Genomic DNA, 17,004 nt, shown 5'->3' on the forward strand with positions numbered 1-17,004 from the left:
GGACGAATCCAGGGAGGCTGTAGGGCTTCTAATTTGGAGGACTGGCTTGTGCCTTTTGCTGAGGTGGGGAACCAGGAGGGTGGAGAGGTTGTGGGAAGGAAAGAACAAGGTAGTAGTTCAGTTTTGGGGCATTTGGGGCCTGAGATATGGGCGGGCACATAAACTTGAGGGCAAGATACACCATTGGATACACTCCAACGCATGAGTGGGACGCATCAGAGATGAGATGCAAGGTTGCCTGAGCAGAGGGTGTTAACAGTGGCTGAGAATGGAGTCCTGACACCAGCATTTCAGGGGTGGACAAAGAAGGAGGTAGAGAACAAGTAGAAAAAAGTGTCATGGAAGCCAAGGGGTAAAGAGTTTAGGGAAGAAGGGAAGGGTCTGGAAAGCTAAATGCAGCAGCCATGTCTGGGTCAGTAGAAATGCCTGTGGAAGGGCACCTGGGTGGCTCAGTCAGTTAAGCATCTGCCTTCAGCTCAGGTCGTGATCTCAGGGTCCTGAGATTGAGGCCCACATGTGCAGGCTCCCTGCCCAGCAGGGGGTTTGCCTCTCCCTCTCTGCCCCTCCCCTACCTCCACTTGTGCTTGCTCAGTCACAAATAAATACAATCTTAAAAAAAAAAAAAAAAAAAGGCCTGTGGAATTGGATGGCCTGGGTATTGTTCCTGGGGTGGTTTTTGTTGGAAGGATGGGGACAGAAGCCAGATTACAGTGAGTCGAAGGGTAAATGGGAATTGGGAAAGTACATGTGTCTTGTGCTCTTGGAGGACTTACTGGGAAGGAGGAACAGAAAAGATACTGGCTGGAGGACAAAAAGGCAAGAGAAGGTGCTTAGGGTGTAGGGCATGGGGTTTTTGTTGTTGTTGTTTTCTCATACTTTCTTTTTAAGGCTAGAAGCAGCCTGAACATGTGTATGTGCTGAAGAGAGAGACCTCATTAAGGAGAAGGGGCAAAGGTACAGTGGGGGAAGGGATATGATCCAGGAGGAGATCCAGTGAATGGGGCAAGAGGACAAGAAGGTTGTGCCTCAGCAGGAGGCAGGAACCCACTCTCCCAGAGACCAAAAGGAAGAAAGGGAGACTGCACGCAAGTGTGGATAAATTCATGCATGAGAGCTGTAGGAAGTTGAGAGAGATTATTTCCAATAGCTTCAGTTTTCCTCTTCCTAGTGGTGCCTGGCAAAGGCAAATCCTTCTTTTTTCTTTTCTTTCGAGAGAGAGAAAGTATACATGCAAACAGGGGGTTGTGGGGCACAGAGGGGGAGAGAGGATCTCAAGCAGGCTCCATGCCCAGCGCAGAGCCTGCTGTGGGGCTCGACGACCATGAGATCACCACCTGAGCCAAAATCAGGAGATGACACCTTAACTAACTAAGCCACCTAGGTGTCCCTAAGTCTTTTTTATTGTGGAGAGAAAATGGATGGAATTTATGGTAAAAAGCATGATTGGAAAAACAGTGGAAAAGAAATGCTTCCTGTTTCCAGTTGAATAGGGGTCTATAAACTTTTTTCTAAAACCATTTGATTTATTATTATTATTGTAGTCAGGAGTTTTGTTTCATGGGTCTTGTCCTGCAGGTAAAATAACCTGATGTGGGGCCCAGTGAAACGCAAGGAGAAGCTGTTCCTCTGAGCTTCAGAGCCATCTCAGAGATGAATTACTAAACACAGAGTCTCCAGGCAGGAAAGATCTGGGATCAAGCTGGACTCAGGGTAGGCAGAGCTGTACTCCCTATGCCTGGTGTTCAGCATATTCAGGACAGAGCAATCATTCATTCAGCCATCCATGACTAGAAGAAGGAATTTCTATTACCCAAGGCCAATCAGACCTGGAAGTTTTTGTTGAAGGCCCCACATCTGAGTGGAGAAGAGGGGGAGATAAGAGGGACTATGTCTCTGAGATCATCGGCTCTGTGGCCCTCTCTGAATCTCAGCAGAGGTCTAGCCTCTTTGGGGTGGTTAAGGGGGTGACAGAGAGTGGCAGCCCAGCCCTGAGAGCACAGGGAGGGTGTGTCTCACATCCTTGTGGGACTTGAGCTCCAGGGGAGCAGCACTGACGCTGGGGTCCCAGAATCAATGTACTGATCAGCCTTGGCACTGATTGGAGCCCAGAGATGGTCAGGGGCTGAGCTGCCCACAGGGACAGAGACTCCTGGGAGTCCTGAGCATCAGCCTCATCCCAGGACAGCAGGTGTTCAGGGCTCGTCCCAGCTGTCATGGTGACTTCACACTTGATGTTCCTGGTGTTTACTGGTGATGGAGACTCTGCCTTTTGGAGATTGTGACCCCAAGGACAGCAGGTTGAGCACAGGTTGACCTGACTTCTCTAGAGGGACAGAGAGGCCCAGAAACTTCAGAGTCCAGGAAATTATACAGCCAGAGAAGAGACAGCTGTGTGTGTGTGTGTGTGTGTGTGTGTGTGTGTGTGTCTGTCTGTCTGTCTGAAAATGAGGCCACGTAGGCACTCCTAAGTCTCAGTATTCTCTGGAATGAAATGCTTGGTCCAGCTGGAGCATTTATTTGGTGTCTCCTATCTAAGGTACAAGAACCGTTTCCTGGGGCCAGTTTCCTAACTCCCAGCAACTGTGTTCTGGGTACCTCCATCTGCTCATCCAATTCCTTTGAATTTCAAATAGTAAGTCTCCCTCTTACCCTCTGTTGGTAAAAAGTAATCTGTAAGAAGTTGTTGAAGGATATAGATCTCAACAGGCAGAGAGTCACTTCATATGCCCCAAAGCTGGGCTTGGGCTATTCAGTCTTCGACGAACTACTTGCTGAGATTCACTAAGCCAGGGATGCCTGGATGGCTCAGTGGTTGAGTGTCTGCCTTTGGCTCAGAGCGTGATCCTGGAGTCCTGGGATCAAGTCCCACATCGGGCTCCCTGCATGGAGCCTGCTTCTCTCTCTGCCTGTGTCTCTGCCTCTCTCTCTGTGTTTGTCTCTCATGAATAATAAATAAAATCTTAAAAAAAAAAAAAAAGATTCACTAAGCCAGCGAGCCACAGCCCTCTGGGGACAGGGTTCTGCGCCTGGGCCTAATGGAGAGACCATCAGGGCGGACACCTCAGGTCAAGTGATACCTTCATCCTAACTCATTTGGGAGCTGATGGAACTTGCCACCCAGTATCTATCTGAACCTTTTGTCCTTTTGATGTTTTCAACTTTCGAATCATAAGAAACAACATGCTTAAAAAAGAAAGAAAGAAAAAGAAAAACAACATGCTTCATGTTAATTACCTGCTGGATAAAGCAGTACAACAATGAATAATTTTTTTTAAAGATTTTATATATTTATTAATGAGAGACATGGGGGGAGAGAGAGAGAGAGAGAGGCAGAGACACAGGCAGAGGTAGAAATAGGCTCCATGCAGGGAGCCCAACGTGGGACTTGATCCTGGGTCTCCAGGATCAGGCCCTCGGCTGAAGGCGGCACTAAAGTGCTGAGCCACCCAGGCTGTCCAAGAATGAATAATTTTAGATAATTTTATGAAATCATGAACATCTTAGCTGCTGGCAAAAAGGATCTGAAGTGGCTACTTCGCACTCACCTCACAACCTAACCGAGACATATATACACATAAGTCTGTGGTTCTTAGCTCCAGCTATAGACCAGAATCTCTTGGCGTTTTAAAAAAATACCACTGCTCTACGGCAGACCAATTAAATTAGACACTCTTAAGAGTACCCAGGTATCAGTACTTTTAAAAAGGACCCCTGGTGTTTTTAAAGTGTAATCAGGGTTGAGAACTGCTGGGCCAGGCCAGCCTTGTCCTGATAACTATTCATTCAGGGCTATCTTCATGTCATGGCTTCTAAAGAAAAGGATGCTAACGCTGGAGTACATGAAGGGGGCTGCTTTCAGCCAGTGGCAGCTGGCCTGGAGGTCCTGCCTTCCTGTCTGGTGTCCTGAGGGCCAAGGGGAATCAATATGGCACACCTGTAATCCGTCAGGTATCTGGGTCTCACCTGTTGCCAGGCTTTGTTTTATTACTCATATTGGTTTATTTGGGGAGGAACTTAGTGCAGTCTGAGTAATTACAAAGTCTGTTTCATTGGACTCTTATTTCACTTTATAGCTTTACTGAGGTATAATGGACATACAATAAACTACATATTTAAGATGTGCAATCTGGTAAATTGTGATGTATTTATATACCCAAGAAACCTTTGCCACAATCAAAATAATGAACATATTTATCATCCCCAAAAGTGTCCTTTAAAGCTTCTTTGTCATCCATGCCTCTTTTCCCACCTTACCTTTCTCCAGTTAACCACTGATCTGCTATCACTGTAGAGTTTTCATTTTCCAGGATTTTATATAAATGGAATCCTACATATTCGTACTTTTCTGTCTAGCTTCTTTTACGCAGAATAGTTATTTTGAGATGCATCCATGTTAGGACATGTGTCGGTAACTCATTTTTTGTGGCTGAGTTAGTATCATTACGTGGACAGAATCACATTGTTTAATCCATTCCCCTGTTGATGGACAGACTTGGGTTGTTTCCAGTTTGGGGATATGACAAATAAGGCTACCGCGAATATGCGTGTAAGTCTTTGTGAAGATATGTGCTTTACATTTTCTTGGGTAAGTGACTAGGAGTGGGTTAGTTGAGTCATATGGTAAGTGGATGTTTACCTTTCAGCAGGCTGCCTGTTTTCCAAAGTGGTTGCCCCATTTTATATTCCCCACCAGCAGTGTATGAGAGCGGTCCTCTTTAAATGGATTGAAGAGCCCCTTTTTCTGTCTTCTCTCGCCTGATGCAAGGTGCCTCCTTCTTCCCTCAGGGTACATGGGAGAGAGAGGACCAGACCTCCTCTGCCATTCCCAGGGTATGTGGGAGTGAGGGACCAGACACCTATAGATAAATGGAAAGGTGAATGGATGTATTAAATGGATAGAGTTGTCTCCATTTCTTCTCTTCATTTTTTTGTTTCTTCCCATCTGCTGTAGACACTCGAGGAGCAGGCAGTGACCCAGATGATGTCACCTAAGTCACATTATTAATTCAAGCCTTTTTGTGACTGAGTGATTGATGTTTTCAACCCCTCACCTGCAGGTGCCCAGACACCATGCTGGAATCCTGCACACCTGACACTGAGAGAAAGTAAAAGACTTCCTTGTCTCCTCCATCCCCCGTCCTCACCATGTCTTCGACTCAGGGCAGTGGGGAACACTGGAAGTCCCTGGAGTCAGTGGGCATCAGCCGCAAAGAGCTGGCCATGGCCGAAGCCCTGCAGATGGAGTATGATGCACTGTCCCGGCTGCGGCACGACAAGGAGGAAAGCAGAGCCAAGCAGAACACAGACTCCTCTCTCATCAGCTGGGACGAGCCTGTCCTAGACTTCTACAGCAAGCCGGCAGGAAGGCAGAAGGACCTCAAGCTCTTACGTGGTCTTTCTGGCTCTGATCCTACCCTCAATTACAACTCACTCTCCCCGCAGGAGGGGTTACCCAACCACTCTACCTCCCAGGGCTCCCAGCCTGGCCCAGATCCCTGGCCCAAAGGCTCTCTGGCTGGAGACTATCTCTACATTTTCGATGGTTCAGATGAGGGACTCTCTTTGTCCCCAGGACAGGGGGACATAGATGGCTCTTCCAAGAAACTGTCCCCACCTCCTCTGCCGCCCCGAGGCTCTATCTGGGACACCCCTCCCTTACCTCCCAGAAAGGGGTCTCCCTCATCCTCCAAGACCTCCCAGCCCAATGACGTCAACACCTTTTCTTTGGCAGAGCAGCCTCCAGGCAAGCTGCTGGGGCGTCGCATCCTGGAAGAGGAAGAGGAGCTGGGGGGTGGGGCTCCGGGACGCCTGCTCGGGCCTGTGGACTATGACGGTATCAACGATGCGATCACACGGCTCAACCTCAAGTCCACCTATGATACAGAGATGTTGCGTGACACCACCAGGGGCTGGAAGGAGGGCCGGGGGCCCCTGGACTTCAGCGGCAAGGACACTCCCGGAAAACCCGTGGCCCGGAGCAAGACCATGCCCCCTCAGGTGCCTCCCCGTACCTATGCCTCCCGCTATGCCAATGGAAAGAATACGACACCAGGCAAGAACCGCCGGATTTCCGCTGCCCCGGTGAGGACCTCAGTGTGTCCCTTCTGCCTCCTCTCCCAGTGCCACTCGGACACAGAGAGTGGGCCTTCTTTCTGAATCTTTGTTGTTCCAAATTCGAATCTGCTACCGGCTCACCCTGTCAACCTCTCCTCCTCTCTCCCCTGTCTTCTGGCTCCTGGGCCCTGGCTGGGGAGAGGAAGAGGGACACCACTAGAGATGTGGCTCCTTTTCAGGGCTGAGCTTTGTACCAAAACAGCCCTTGCCAGGGCAGGTGTTTGTGATGTTGGTTCCTAGCATGTGCTCGCTTCACAGGGTAAGGCCCGCACCGGGCTCAGGGGATTCTCTGTGACTCTGTGGCTGAATGACCCTGTGGGCTAGAGCAGGTTGCTTCTGCTTTCTGACCTGCTTTGCCCAAAGTGCTGTAGTGCTGAGGCTCAGTCACAGTATTAACCAGTGTTTAGTGCTCAAGAAGTCTGCCTGATAGTCCTAGGCACACAGCTCTGGTCTTTCCTGTCCCAGTTTGGTCCTTGCTCTGTCTCCCTCTGTCTCTCCATCTCTCCCTTCCCCGCCCCGCCCCCCCACCCCCCGCCGTCTCTGCCTTTCTCTCTCTCTCCCTCTCCTCTCTGCTTCTATTTCTCTGTCCCACCCACCCCCCTTACTGCACTAAAATATACATAACAAGATTTACCATCTTGGCCAATCTGCAACGTATGGTTGGTGACATTAGCGACATTCACATTGTTGTGCTGCCGTGGCCACCGTCTACCTCCTTTGACAGTAAAAACATTTAAAAGAGGGGATCCCTGGGTGGCTCAGCGGTTTAGCACCTGCCTTTGGCCCAGGGCGTGATCCTGGAGTCCCGGGATCGAGTCCCACATTGGGCTCCCTGCATGAAGCCTGCTTCTCCCTCTGTCTCTGCCTCTCTCTCTCTCTCACACACACACACACACAAATAAATAAATAAAATCTTTTAAAAAATATTTAAAAGAAATACAGTATGACAATAATGATTTTATTTTCATGAGTGGATAGTGTAAAATGGCATAGTATCTACATAGAAGCACAGGGTAGGTTCCAGGGCAGCTTTGATTTTTTTTTTTTTTTTTCTGGTTTAAAAAGTATCAGTAGCATCTCCATGGGTGGGACCTGAGGACACTTGGAGTTTCACCCTTGGGTCTGGAAGCCCTGACCCCAAAAGGAGTCAAGAGGTACCCTGGTGGCTGGAGGTTTCCGTAGGAATAGCATGCCACTTCATTCCATCCCTGTTTCCTCCTTATCCATTGTCTAAGGGACACAGGGGTTTTCCCACCGTGTGTCCCAGCAATTGGGATCCTTCACAACTCTGGAAAAGCCACATGGTCCTTCCTTCCTGTGCTGCTGCTAAGAGAGTCCCCCAGAGCAGAATCAGCTTCTGGGAGAAGGCACGACTCTGGAGCTCAGGGCTTTTTAAAGGCCCTGCTCTGAGAGGTGGGGCTGCTCCCGCTATTTATAGGGACAGGGAGATTCCTGTTCCCAGCTCCAAGTTCCTCACCCAGAGCTGGGCCTGCTCGGAGGCAGGCCACCCGGGTAGGTGGTCACCTCTGTTGCTCCCTATCTCTCTTGCCTCCTCCCACGGCCTCACCCTTCCCCGTCACCCCTGTGTGTCACCAGGGTTCTGAGGGGGCCCTGGGTCCAGCGTGTCCTGGAAGAAGCTAGGGCAGAGCAAAGAGCTCGTGCCAGTTCTAAGGGGGGGAAATGCGGCCTTGGTCTCCCCCACCTCAGCTCGGGGCAGGGGCGCATCCCACCCAGAGGGGGTACCTCTCGGGCCCTCGGCCTATCCCGCCGCCCCGCCTCCACCGGGCTTTCAGACGGAGGGATCCTCCTTATCCCAGGCCTGCGGGGCCAGCCCTGGAAATGGTGGGCTCCACATGCCAGCCTGGCACCCCCACTGCCAGCCTCTGCCTGGCAGACTCCCCCAGCCAGCATCGGGCGATGCCACCAGGGCCTGCCAGCGGGGCAAACGTAAGTGGCTTTTGTTTTCTTATGGAGCCAGGGAGTGGTACTGGGGGCATGAGAATGGCCTTCGGTAGCCATAGCCACTCTGTTCCTCTCTCCCCGGCCTTCCCCGCCTCTGTCTCTCTGTCTCTCTGTCTCTGTCAGCCTCTCAGCCTCACTTCTGGGGGTTAACTGCTGACAGTGGTACTATTGTTGTGAGTGGGACCCAGGCTGGAGCTTGGCAGAGCAGGGGCCTCACATGCCAGGCGCCCCCGCCGTCGCCCTCCCCCGCGCCCCTCCACGCTCACCGGGGAGCAGGGCTAATGAGAGGGGTCACTCAGAGGAAACAATTTGGATATTCAAATGAGGAGCTCAGTTGCTGCCATCTGCCCTAGGGGTGGGCAGGACAAGAGAATAGCCCGCGGGCGGGTGAGAGGTGAGGCGCTGCGGCTGCGGCTGCGGGCTGGGGCTGGAGCTCCCCGGAAGCAGCTGTTGGCAGTGGCCGCCACCGGATGCCGGCTGCCGGCTGGGGCTCCATCTGAGCGGCGGCTTCCTCCCCACGGGCTGGCCTCCCCTGGCGCCTCTGGGCAGGCCTGTCTGGCAGAAACCTGCCGTGCCCGCTCCCCGCACCCTTCCTCCTCCCTGGGCCGCTGCCGCAGGCCAGTCACGGTGAGGCACAGGGGCTCTGCGCCGGGAGGGAGGCCGCCGAGGCTCCGCTGAGAGAACCCGCCACCGCACTCGTGTTCTTCGATGGGAAACGGGGCCGGCCGGGCTCCCCGACGTGCCAGCTGGGCAGAACCAAAAGCCTCTCAGGCACCAGGAGGAGCTAAGCCTCCTCCGGGTTCTCTCCTGCCCAGAAAGCTGCTTGAGTACTTTCTTCCTCGAATAGCATTGGCCGAGAAGGCCTGTGTGTCTGAGTCACCGCCTCCATCCCAGGGCCCTCGGCCTCTCTGTGCTGTGGGTCCCTGGGGCTTGCTGTGGATGCCGAGGCCTCTGCCCAGAGCCCAGCCTCCGTGGGCACGGCTTGGGCAGCCCACTTGCTCTGGCCTCCGCACCAGGACCAGGAAGAGTAGCCGTCTGCAGAGCTCTCTGCCACACCCCTGGGAGCACCCCCAGAAAGCCAGCCCAGTGACCCAGCAATGCTATGTGCTGCCTAACCTGGGTTGAGCTTATTAGATGCTGCGCCTCTGCCTCCAACTCCGGGAGAGGAGGTTTGGCCACATTCTTGTCCATCCCACCCCAACTTACAGCGTTGGCCAAGGCTTCAAGTTCTCTTTTTCTGCTTGGTTCCTGGTCTCCTAGGACAGCAGATGTATTATTCCTAAATTTCCCACATTTTCCTGTGCCCCTGAATGTTCAATGCTTGAAAAGCCTTTACATCCAGAGTTTCAGGGTTTAGATCTGGGAGCAACCTGTGGGAACAGGGTGCTGTAAGGGAAAAGGTGCTGAGTCGCCTGTTCTTCTCTTAAAGGTGGACTCACGGCCCCATACTATTGCCAACGGCCATGAATTATTTGAGGTCTCAGAGGAAAGAGATGAGGAAGTTGCTGCATTTTGCCACATGCTGGATATGTAAGAGTTCATGAATGGGGTGCCTGGGAGGGCTCTTAGGGGCTGGGGAGGAGGGCCAGCCCATTCAGAGCTTTCTCTAGGAAGGAAGGAGGGTCATATTGAATAAATCTCAATTCACAGCTACGAGGTGCTTCCAACAACAGGTGTCGGCGGACTTTTTGAAATCTTAGATGTTTCACATTTTGGACATTTATGAACCCTCAATCCAACAGTCACATTATCCTAGTGGCTTCAGTCTTGGTTTCCCTCAGGAGCAAATGCACCACTGATAGAGTTAAGAGTATTTTACCTGGAGCTAAAAGAGAAAGGAAATGGAGCCAGGAGAATTTCCCTTTGAATTTAGCAGGGAAAGCTTTGTCACTGTAGAACTGTCCCTACCATGCAGTGGGGCTTGGGAAACATTTTGTAACTGTAGCCAGTATGTCAAGAGCAAGGTTTCCAGGAGCAGCTTCCCCACTGCCCCCATCCTGGCCTGCAGGCCTGGAGAACCAGGCTGAGCAGCGACAGAAGAGCCCTTGGCCTCAGGGTGGGAGGGTCCCAGCAGGTGTCTTCTCGACTGCTCTCTTCTGAAGGCACAGCGAGGGTCCTTCTCCCTCTCTTCCTGCACAGCCTTCGATCTGGCTCTGACATCCAAGACTACTCCCTCACCGGTTATGTCTGGAGTGCTGTCACCCCGAGCCCAGAGCACCTTGGGGATGAGGTCAACCTGAAGGTGACTGTGTTGTGTGACAGCCTACAGGAGCCACTCACTTTTACCTGCAACTGTAAGTGGGGAGGGCGGATGAGTAACCCTTGAGGGGGGCCACGGAGGACAGTGGTGTGACCTCAATTCCCACCCCACCTATGGCCCCCTGATGAGGGGCAATGGGGAAGCTCCTCCAGGGGACTGGCTCCAGGGCCAGTGTTATGGGCCCCACAGTCATTTTCCCCAAGCCCAAACTGTGTGTTTGCCTGCTTTCTCTGGATAGCAGTTGTGCTGAAGAGTGCTTAGTCAGGAACAGGGGGATCAGCATGGGGACCCTGAGCCCTGCCTGCCCTGGCACTCCTCATCATTGCTCCCCTGCCCCCCCTTACAGGTTCTTCCACTGTAGACCTGCTCATCCACCAGACCCTGTGCTATACCCATGATGAACTGAGGGATGTGGACGTGGGGGACTTCGTGCTGAAGCCCTGTGGGCTTGAGGAGTTCCTGCAGAAGTAAGTGAACTGTCAGGAAAGTGGATAGGAGGTGGCACCTACCTTCTGGGTGGTAGCATTGGGAGGGGGCTCCCTCAGGGTGGTGCTGGCCTGTGGCCTGGGCCCGGCAGCTCCTCCCTGATCACACTTTCTGGGCCCTTGCACAGCCACGTCGCACTTTCCCCAGGCACTGTGTCTTCCAGCAGGGCTGGTCGGCTTCTGAGCCAAGTCTGCTGTGGAAAGAGCTTGGAGCTGGGACCAGGCAAAGATGAAGTCCTATCTGCTTGCAGACGTCTGCATGTGGAGAGATGCGTGTGTGGGGCCGGGGGGTGGGGGTGGAGGGGACTGTCAGGGGCTACTTCTCCTAGACTGTGTGTCTCTGTGGCCAGGGACAGATGGAGGGCTGGGCAGAAATGCCCTTATGGAACTTAGTGGAGAAATTACAATGGTTCCCTCCTCCCCCTTTCCCTGCCCCTAAGCCTTTCCCCTACTGGCATGTGCAGCTGGTTATCCTCCTCAGCAAAGGCTTGCCTCCAGCTCCTCTCCATCCAGTGCCTTGCCAGTGGGCAGCCTCCTGGAAAGTCTGAGGTGGACCAGCTACAGCTAAACCCTATCCGCTGCCCTGGGGCTCTGGGTGCTGGGGCAGGGCTGCGGAGAGGGTACACCACCTGGGCTGTGTGGCAGGCTCTAGAATCAGCCAGAAGGCAGCAGATAAGAGAAAAAAACAAAGATGTGCTTTCCTCCCTAAGCTTCTGGCTGCCTACTGCCTGCTTCCTCTGGCCACTCAGAGAAAACAGCCTTGGCAGTGGGGAAAGGAGGGACCTGGATCTCCATCCTTAGGAGTGCCTCAGGAGTGCCAGCACTCTCTCTAGATGCAAGGATGTTTGACCAATGGCTAGAGCAGTGGGGTTTTTTTTTTTTTTTTTTTAAGATTTTATTTATTCATGAGAGACACAGAGAGAGGCAGAGAAACAGGCAGAGGGAGAAGCAGGCTCCCTATGGGGAGCCTGATGTGGAACTTGATCTCAGGACCCGAGGATCACAACCTGAGCCAAAGGCAGATGCCTAACCACTGACCAACCCAGGTGCCCCTGGCTAGAGCAGTTCTTGACTGGTTTCTTTCACTCTGGGGAAAGGAAGGGCAGGGCTTTTGTGGTGCCACTCCAGGACCACCATTCAAGTGTGTTCCATGTGTACTCATTTTCCCTGGAGGAATAAGAGGCGCTAGACTCAGGGTCCCCCGGTAGAGAGTGCCCCAGGCACTCTTATAAGGGAATAAGGGGCATAATGGGTCACAGCAATAGGGCTGGTTTGGGTTCTGGCTTGTAAAACCCAATCCTCAGTTTCTTCCCTGAAATGTAGTAAGGACTGAATGTGAGAATGACCCAGTAAGCAGAGAAGGACCAGCCCAAACGGAAGAAAGCATACGGATCCAGATCAGCTGGACACTCTCAAAGTCTTTGAGCCTCCAGGGCTGAAGGTGGTAGATAAGCTGCCAGATTCTGATGTCCTGCCAAGACCTAGCTGGAGTGTTTAGTGTGAGGTGCAACTGGATCAGTGGTCCTGAGGTCATGCCCCTCCTACCCTTTAAGTCGCATACACACAGAGGAAAGTCAGTTAAGTCCCCAGGGGCCCCCAGTGTCTGTGACTCTTGGTTCAGAAGCCCCCCTCTTCCACCAAGGCTCTTCCCTTCCCTCCCGCCCAACAGAAAAGCTTAGACCTCTGAGCACAAGACAGCTGTCTTGGGTAGGGATGGACAGACTCCCTGGGGATTCCAGAAGGCTGTTAGCTCCCAAGGAAACCCTGTGGTTTCCTACTCATGCCTAGCAGCGGCTGATGCTGAAGGGGCGTGGTGGGTCCAGGATGCAAGCTGCTCTCAGATAAGAACCTTGAGACAGTCCCAGGGGAGGGCTGAGTTTCCTGCTGCCTCCTCCACCCCCACTTCACTCTTCCTTCCTCCTGGGGCACTCCCACCAGACACACCAGCCCAGCCGCTTCACCCCCAGGGTTTAGCTACTGCTCAGCCTTGGTAGGTTGGAGCCTGGATCCAAGGCTTGGTCCTAGCTGGACCCAGACTGGTCTCAGGCCAGTACCTCTTGGGCTTCTGCACATACTCCTCCCCTCTCCCCTCCATTTCTGGCCTAGATTCCCAGCTCTACTGAGGAAGGAAGTCCCTTTCCGGCTTCTGTTACCCAGCTGCTGGGACCCAGCCCAGGCCTGCAATGCTGGCCTGCAGGACAGACTCACTCTACCCCTTATCCTGGGTTTCCTTTCTGACTATGGTGTGATTTGGGAGGGAGGAAAAGTCTGGCTTACGGAGGGACTCCTGTGGCCTCCTCTGAAATGTGGGTAGACAGGGTCTCATATGTTGTTGCTGGAGCAGTGAATGGCTTGCAGGTGGATGTGGGTAAGGAAGTCTGTAGAGATTTGTGTTAATCACAGTCGGACAGGACCCACAGAGGGAGGGGAGAAGCAGACTCTTTTGGGCTTGGGAATAACAGACTTAGAATCTTGGTGGGTTTGTTTGGTTGGCCTCAGCACCCCAGTCGCTGATGGTAGGGGGGCAGGAGATGAGGGCCACGGTGTGGGGAGAGTGTCTCTCAGGGAGCACCGCACCCCAGCCGGAGCACAGGTGCATTCCAGAGTGTCCTGCATACCGAGCCAAGAGAATGAGGTTCCATCTCTGTCCCCCTGAGAAGTCTCTGTTCCCCACTCACTCCAGAAGGCCCAGCCCTGGGACGATTGTTGTGATGATGATATGGGTAATAAATGCCTGGGAAAGTCTGTGTTTGTGTAGACTAAGGTTACAAGTTATTAGATGGCTTTTTTTAGACAGACTTCCATTTCTTTCCCTGAGCTCTATGATAGATTTCCAGGAGCTCAGATAGTACCTCCTCACTGCCCCCTTCTCCCTATTTCTCTCTTCCTGGGATTAAGGTGTATATCCCCCTTCCCACTGAGTCCCCAGGGCGCTAATGGTCTTGTCCCCCCACTCCACCAGCAAGCATGCCCTGGGCAGCCACGAGTACATTCAGTATTGTCGCAAGTTTGACATCGACATCCGGCTACAGCTGATGGAGCAGAAAGCTGTACGCAGTGACCTGGCCCGGACGGTTCGTGCGGGGGTTGGGTTTTTGGGAGGCTGCACAGGGATGGGGACGTGGAGTGGGCAGAGGTGATATGGAACACCTTCAGTGGGAGTAGGGTAGGAGCGTGGGGTTGCAATAAAGGTACTGCTCCTCTCTGAATAGGACACTTCTTACACAGGTGAATGATGACCAGAGCCCCTCCACCTTGAACTACCTCGTCCATCTACAAGAGAGGCCAGTCAAACAGACCATCAGCAGGTGAGAGTGGGTGCCATCTTGGATGTTGGCCAGATAGGAACTGTGAGGGTACCCCAACCCATAACCCCACTTACCTTTCTGCCAGGGCCAGGGGTTCTTACTGGTGTCTGGGATGAGACCCAAGAGTATTATAGGAGAAGAGCCTCACTCTAGGGTGTGTTGCATTTCTTTCCTCTAGTACTTTGCCTTCGTTCTCCAGATGAGGGGTGGTGAACCCATGGAAAGAGTGGGGACCCCTTTAAACTAGAATCTGAATCCTAAGCTGTGGGGAAGGAGGAAGAGACTAGGTCTCTCAGTACCCTGGGTCTGTCTTGACCTCTCCTGTGACTTTTCCCTGTCCCCAACTCCCCAGGCAGGCCCTGGGTCTTCTGTTCGACACATACCACAATGAAGTGGATGCTTTCCTGCTGGCTGATGTGAGTATAAATCATAGGGCTGGCCCAGCTGCCCAAAGCTCCTCCCCTCCTTTACTGTGATGAGACGGAGGGTCTCTGAGTACCTTTTGTGCGCTAGTCTGGCCCTACGTTAATGGCTGCTATGGGTAGAGAAGCATAAACATTGTCTTAGTCTTGGGGAGCCCATGTTCCCACTAGAAAGATGGGACAGTGACATAGAGCTATTAGAACAGGAGGCTATGAGTTCATCAAGGGTTCTCAGAGAGTGATAGGAAGACAGAGTAGAGTGCAGGAGGGGGGCACTCTGAGAAGGAGGCCAGATTTTCACTGGTCCTTGATTTGCACTTATACAGGTATTCAGGACAGGATAGGTGAGGGAATTCCAAGTGAGAAAACTTCAGGGGCCCAAGGGCAGAGGAGGATGTGGCAGTGCAGCCTGTCTGTGGTACTGAGATGAAATCCTCCTGGAAATTCTAGATGACAGGACGAGAAATAAGGCTACCTGGGCAAAGGGGCCTGAACAGGGTCTCTGGCTTCTTTGCTGTTCCCTATGGATTGATTTTATTAAAGCTGTGTCTCCGGGGGATGTGTTTGTATTATGTGTTTGTACAGTAGCTGCCAGAGGGAGTCTGGGAATAGGAAGAGGCTCAGGGGAGATGGCTGAAAGACCTGGGAGCGTGGGCATGGCTCATCTAATTCAAAAGGAGTGACCGTTGGGGGCTAATGCCAGATGTTTGACAGTCAAGCGTGAGATTCCACTATTCCTCCCGAGGGTCAGGAACCCCTACTCCCCCCAACCCATTCCTTCAACAGCGCGGGTGCTGGAGGCTAAGAGTGCTCACCTGCCAGCCTTGCTGTGCCGCCTCCCACAGGGGGACTTCCCACTGAAGGCTGACAGGGTGGTCCAGTCTGTCAAGGCCATCTGCAATGCCCTAGCCGCCGTGGAAACCCCTGAGATCACCAACGCCCTCAACCAGCTGCCCCCCTGCCCCTCCCGCATGCAGCCTAAGATTCAGAAGGTAACAGGGGCTCAGAGCACTAGTATGGGGAGGGAAGAGAACAGTATTTGCAGGGAAACTGGGTAACTCGGTGTCCACTTACTAAAAAGATCTTCTCTCCACCTCCTTCCTGCAAGTTTGGGGTTTAACCACAAGAATTCTTGTGTCCCTTCTTCCTGAGGATGAGGGTAGGCTAAGGTCTGCCCTGGCACTGATCGCCAGGAGCCTGGGCTGGCCAAAGACTTTATTCATAATCACCAAGGCATTGCCTGGCACTTTGCCTCCCCATCAGGGTGCAAAACCAAACCCTCTCCTGAGCCAGGGGCTCTGTAACTCCCCAGTGGCGGCCGTGGGCCATACACAGGGCCAGCAGGATAGGCACCATGACCTGGGCCAGAGTGGCCTGAGTGGGGGGGAGTGTCTCATTTGGGTGGACACAACTTTAACCTTGGCCTGGCTCACTCACTCTATCCATCACATGGCTCTGGTACAAACCATGATGCGGTCTTCCCTGAGGAGTCTCTGCTCCTCAAATTTCAGGCTTGTCTGATCCAGATGAGCACAGCTGTGAAAAGGCCTTCTTCCAGCTGTGCGGGAAAAGGCCACAGCCCTGAAGCTCCCCTCCCTCTGCTTTTCCCCAATAGGATCCCACTGTCTTGGCTGTGAGGGAAAACCGAGGTAAGGAAACTAGTCTCCATCGTTATTCAGCAGGAGCAGCTGAAAGCAGCTCTCTGTCCAGATTTCTTTTTGTCCCTGGCCCCTTGATTTATGGGCCTAGGTCTGCCTCTGCATGTGTGTGTGTGTATCTGTGTGTTTTCCAGCTGGAGAGCACATTTCTTTCCACAAATGTTATCTCATTATTTTTACTAGTTATTCCTGTGGTGTCCCTGGGAGATGGTGATGAGGTGGTGTCCATGTGAGGGTGGGGGTGGCAAGGCAAAGTTAGCCCTGGGCTCCAGATGAAAAAAAGCTCTTACTTGTGTAGGGTTGTCATTATTCTCCAGGAGGCTCATAATGCCTATGTTTCCAACTCACAATGGGCCTGGGGAGAAGGTGATAAAGAATTTTTCACTAGGAGTGAGTCTTTTAAACAGAACTTTGAAAAAAAAAAATAAACAGAACTTTGCTCTATGAAGCCTACACCTCTGGGATTCTTGGTTAGTGATTCCCAGTCTTTTAGATTTCATGAATTAATAACCTGTTGTCCCACAAAACATTATTTTAGGGACCAACATAGAAATTCACTGCTTTGCTTTTGCCAAGGAATGACTTTTAAAGTTACTGACAATTATCATTCCCGGTATTTCCCAAAAGAAAGGACATTTAACACAAAATAAGTAGCAATAAGTAAAAATAAGGAGAATGTTTAAAGTTGAGTATCATCTTATGAGAAGCTCATGATACAATCCTGCTTTTTTTTCCCCTCATTTCACTACAGATGGGTGAACTTTGTCATGGCTATTGGAAACCAACTGGCATTTG

The 17,004-nt window shown here is 52.3% G+C and overlaps 1 protein-coding gene across 4 annotated transcripts in view; it reads left to right on the forward strand.

Moving 5' to 3' along the window:
- The window catches only part of PIK3C2B (phosphatidylinositol-4-phosphate 3-kinase catalytic subunit type 2 beta), a 65,329-nt gene that overhangs the window by 18,243 nt on the left and 30,082 nt on the right, over nt 1–17,004 (forward strand). For 2 of the 4 annotated variants that reach the window (XM_041774057.1, XM_041774058.1), the window contains exons 2-10: nt 5,058–6,081; nt 9,506–9,606; nt 10,216–10,370; nt 10,683–10,803; nt 13,784–13,895; nt 14,050–14,129; nt 14,482–14,545; nt 15,397–15,543; nt 16,167–16,200. In XM_041774057.1, coding sequence (XP_041629991.1) covers nt 5,146–6,081; nt 9,506–9,606; nt 10,216–10,370; nt 10,683–10,803; nt 13,784–13,895; nt 14,050–14,129; nt 14,482–14,545; nt 15,397–15,543; nt 16,167–16,200 — 1,750 coding nt within the window. In that variant the 5' untranslated portion in view covers nt 5,058–5,145. The other 2 variants (XM_041774060.1, XM_041774059.1) reach the window with 2 other exon arrangements.

Source organism: Vulpes lagopus, chromosome 11 (assembly GCF_018345385.1).
Source record: "Vulpes lagopus strain Blue_001 chromosome 11, ASM1834538v1, whole genome shotgun sequence".
Lineage (NCBI taxonomy): Eukaryota > Metazoa > Chordata > Mammalia > Carnivora > Canidae > Vulpes > Vulpes lagopus.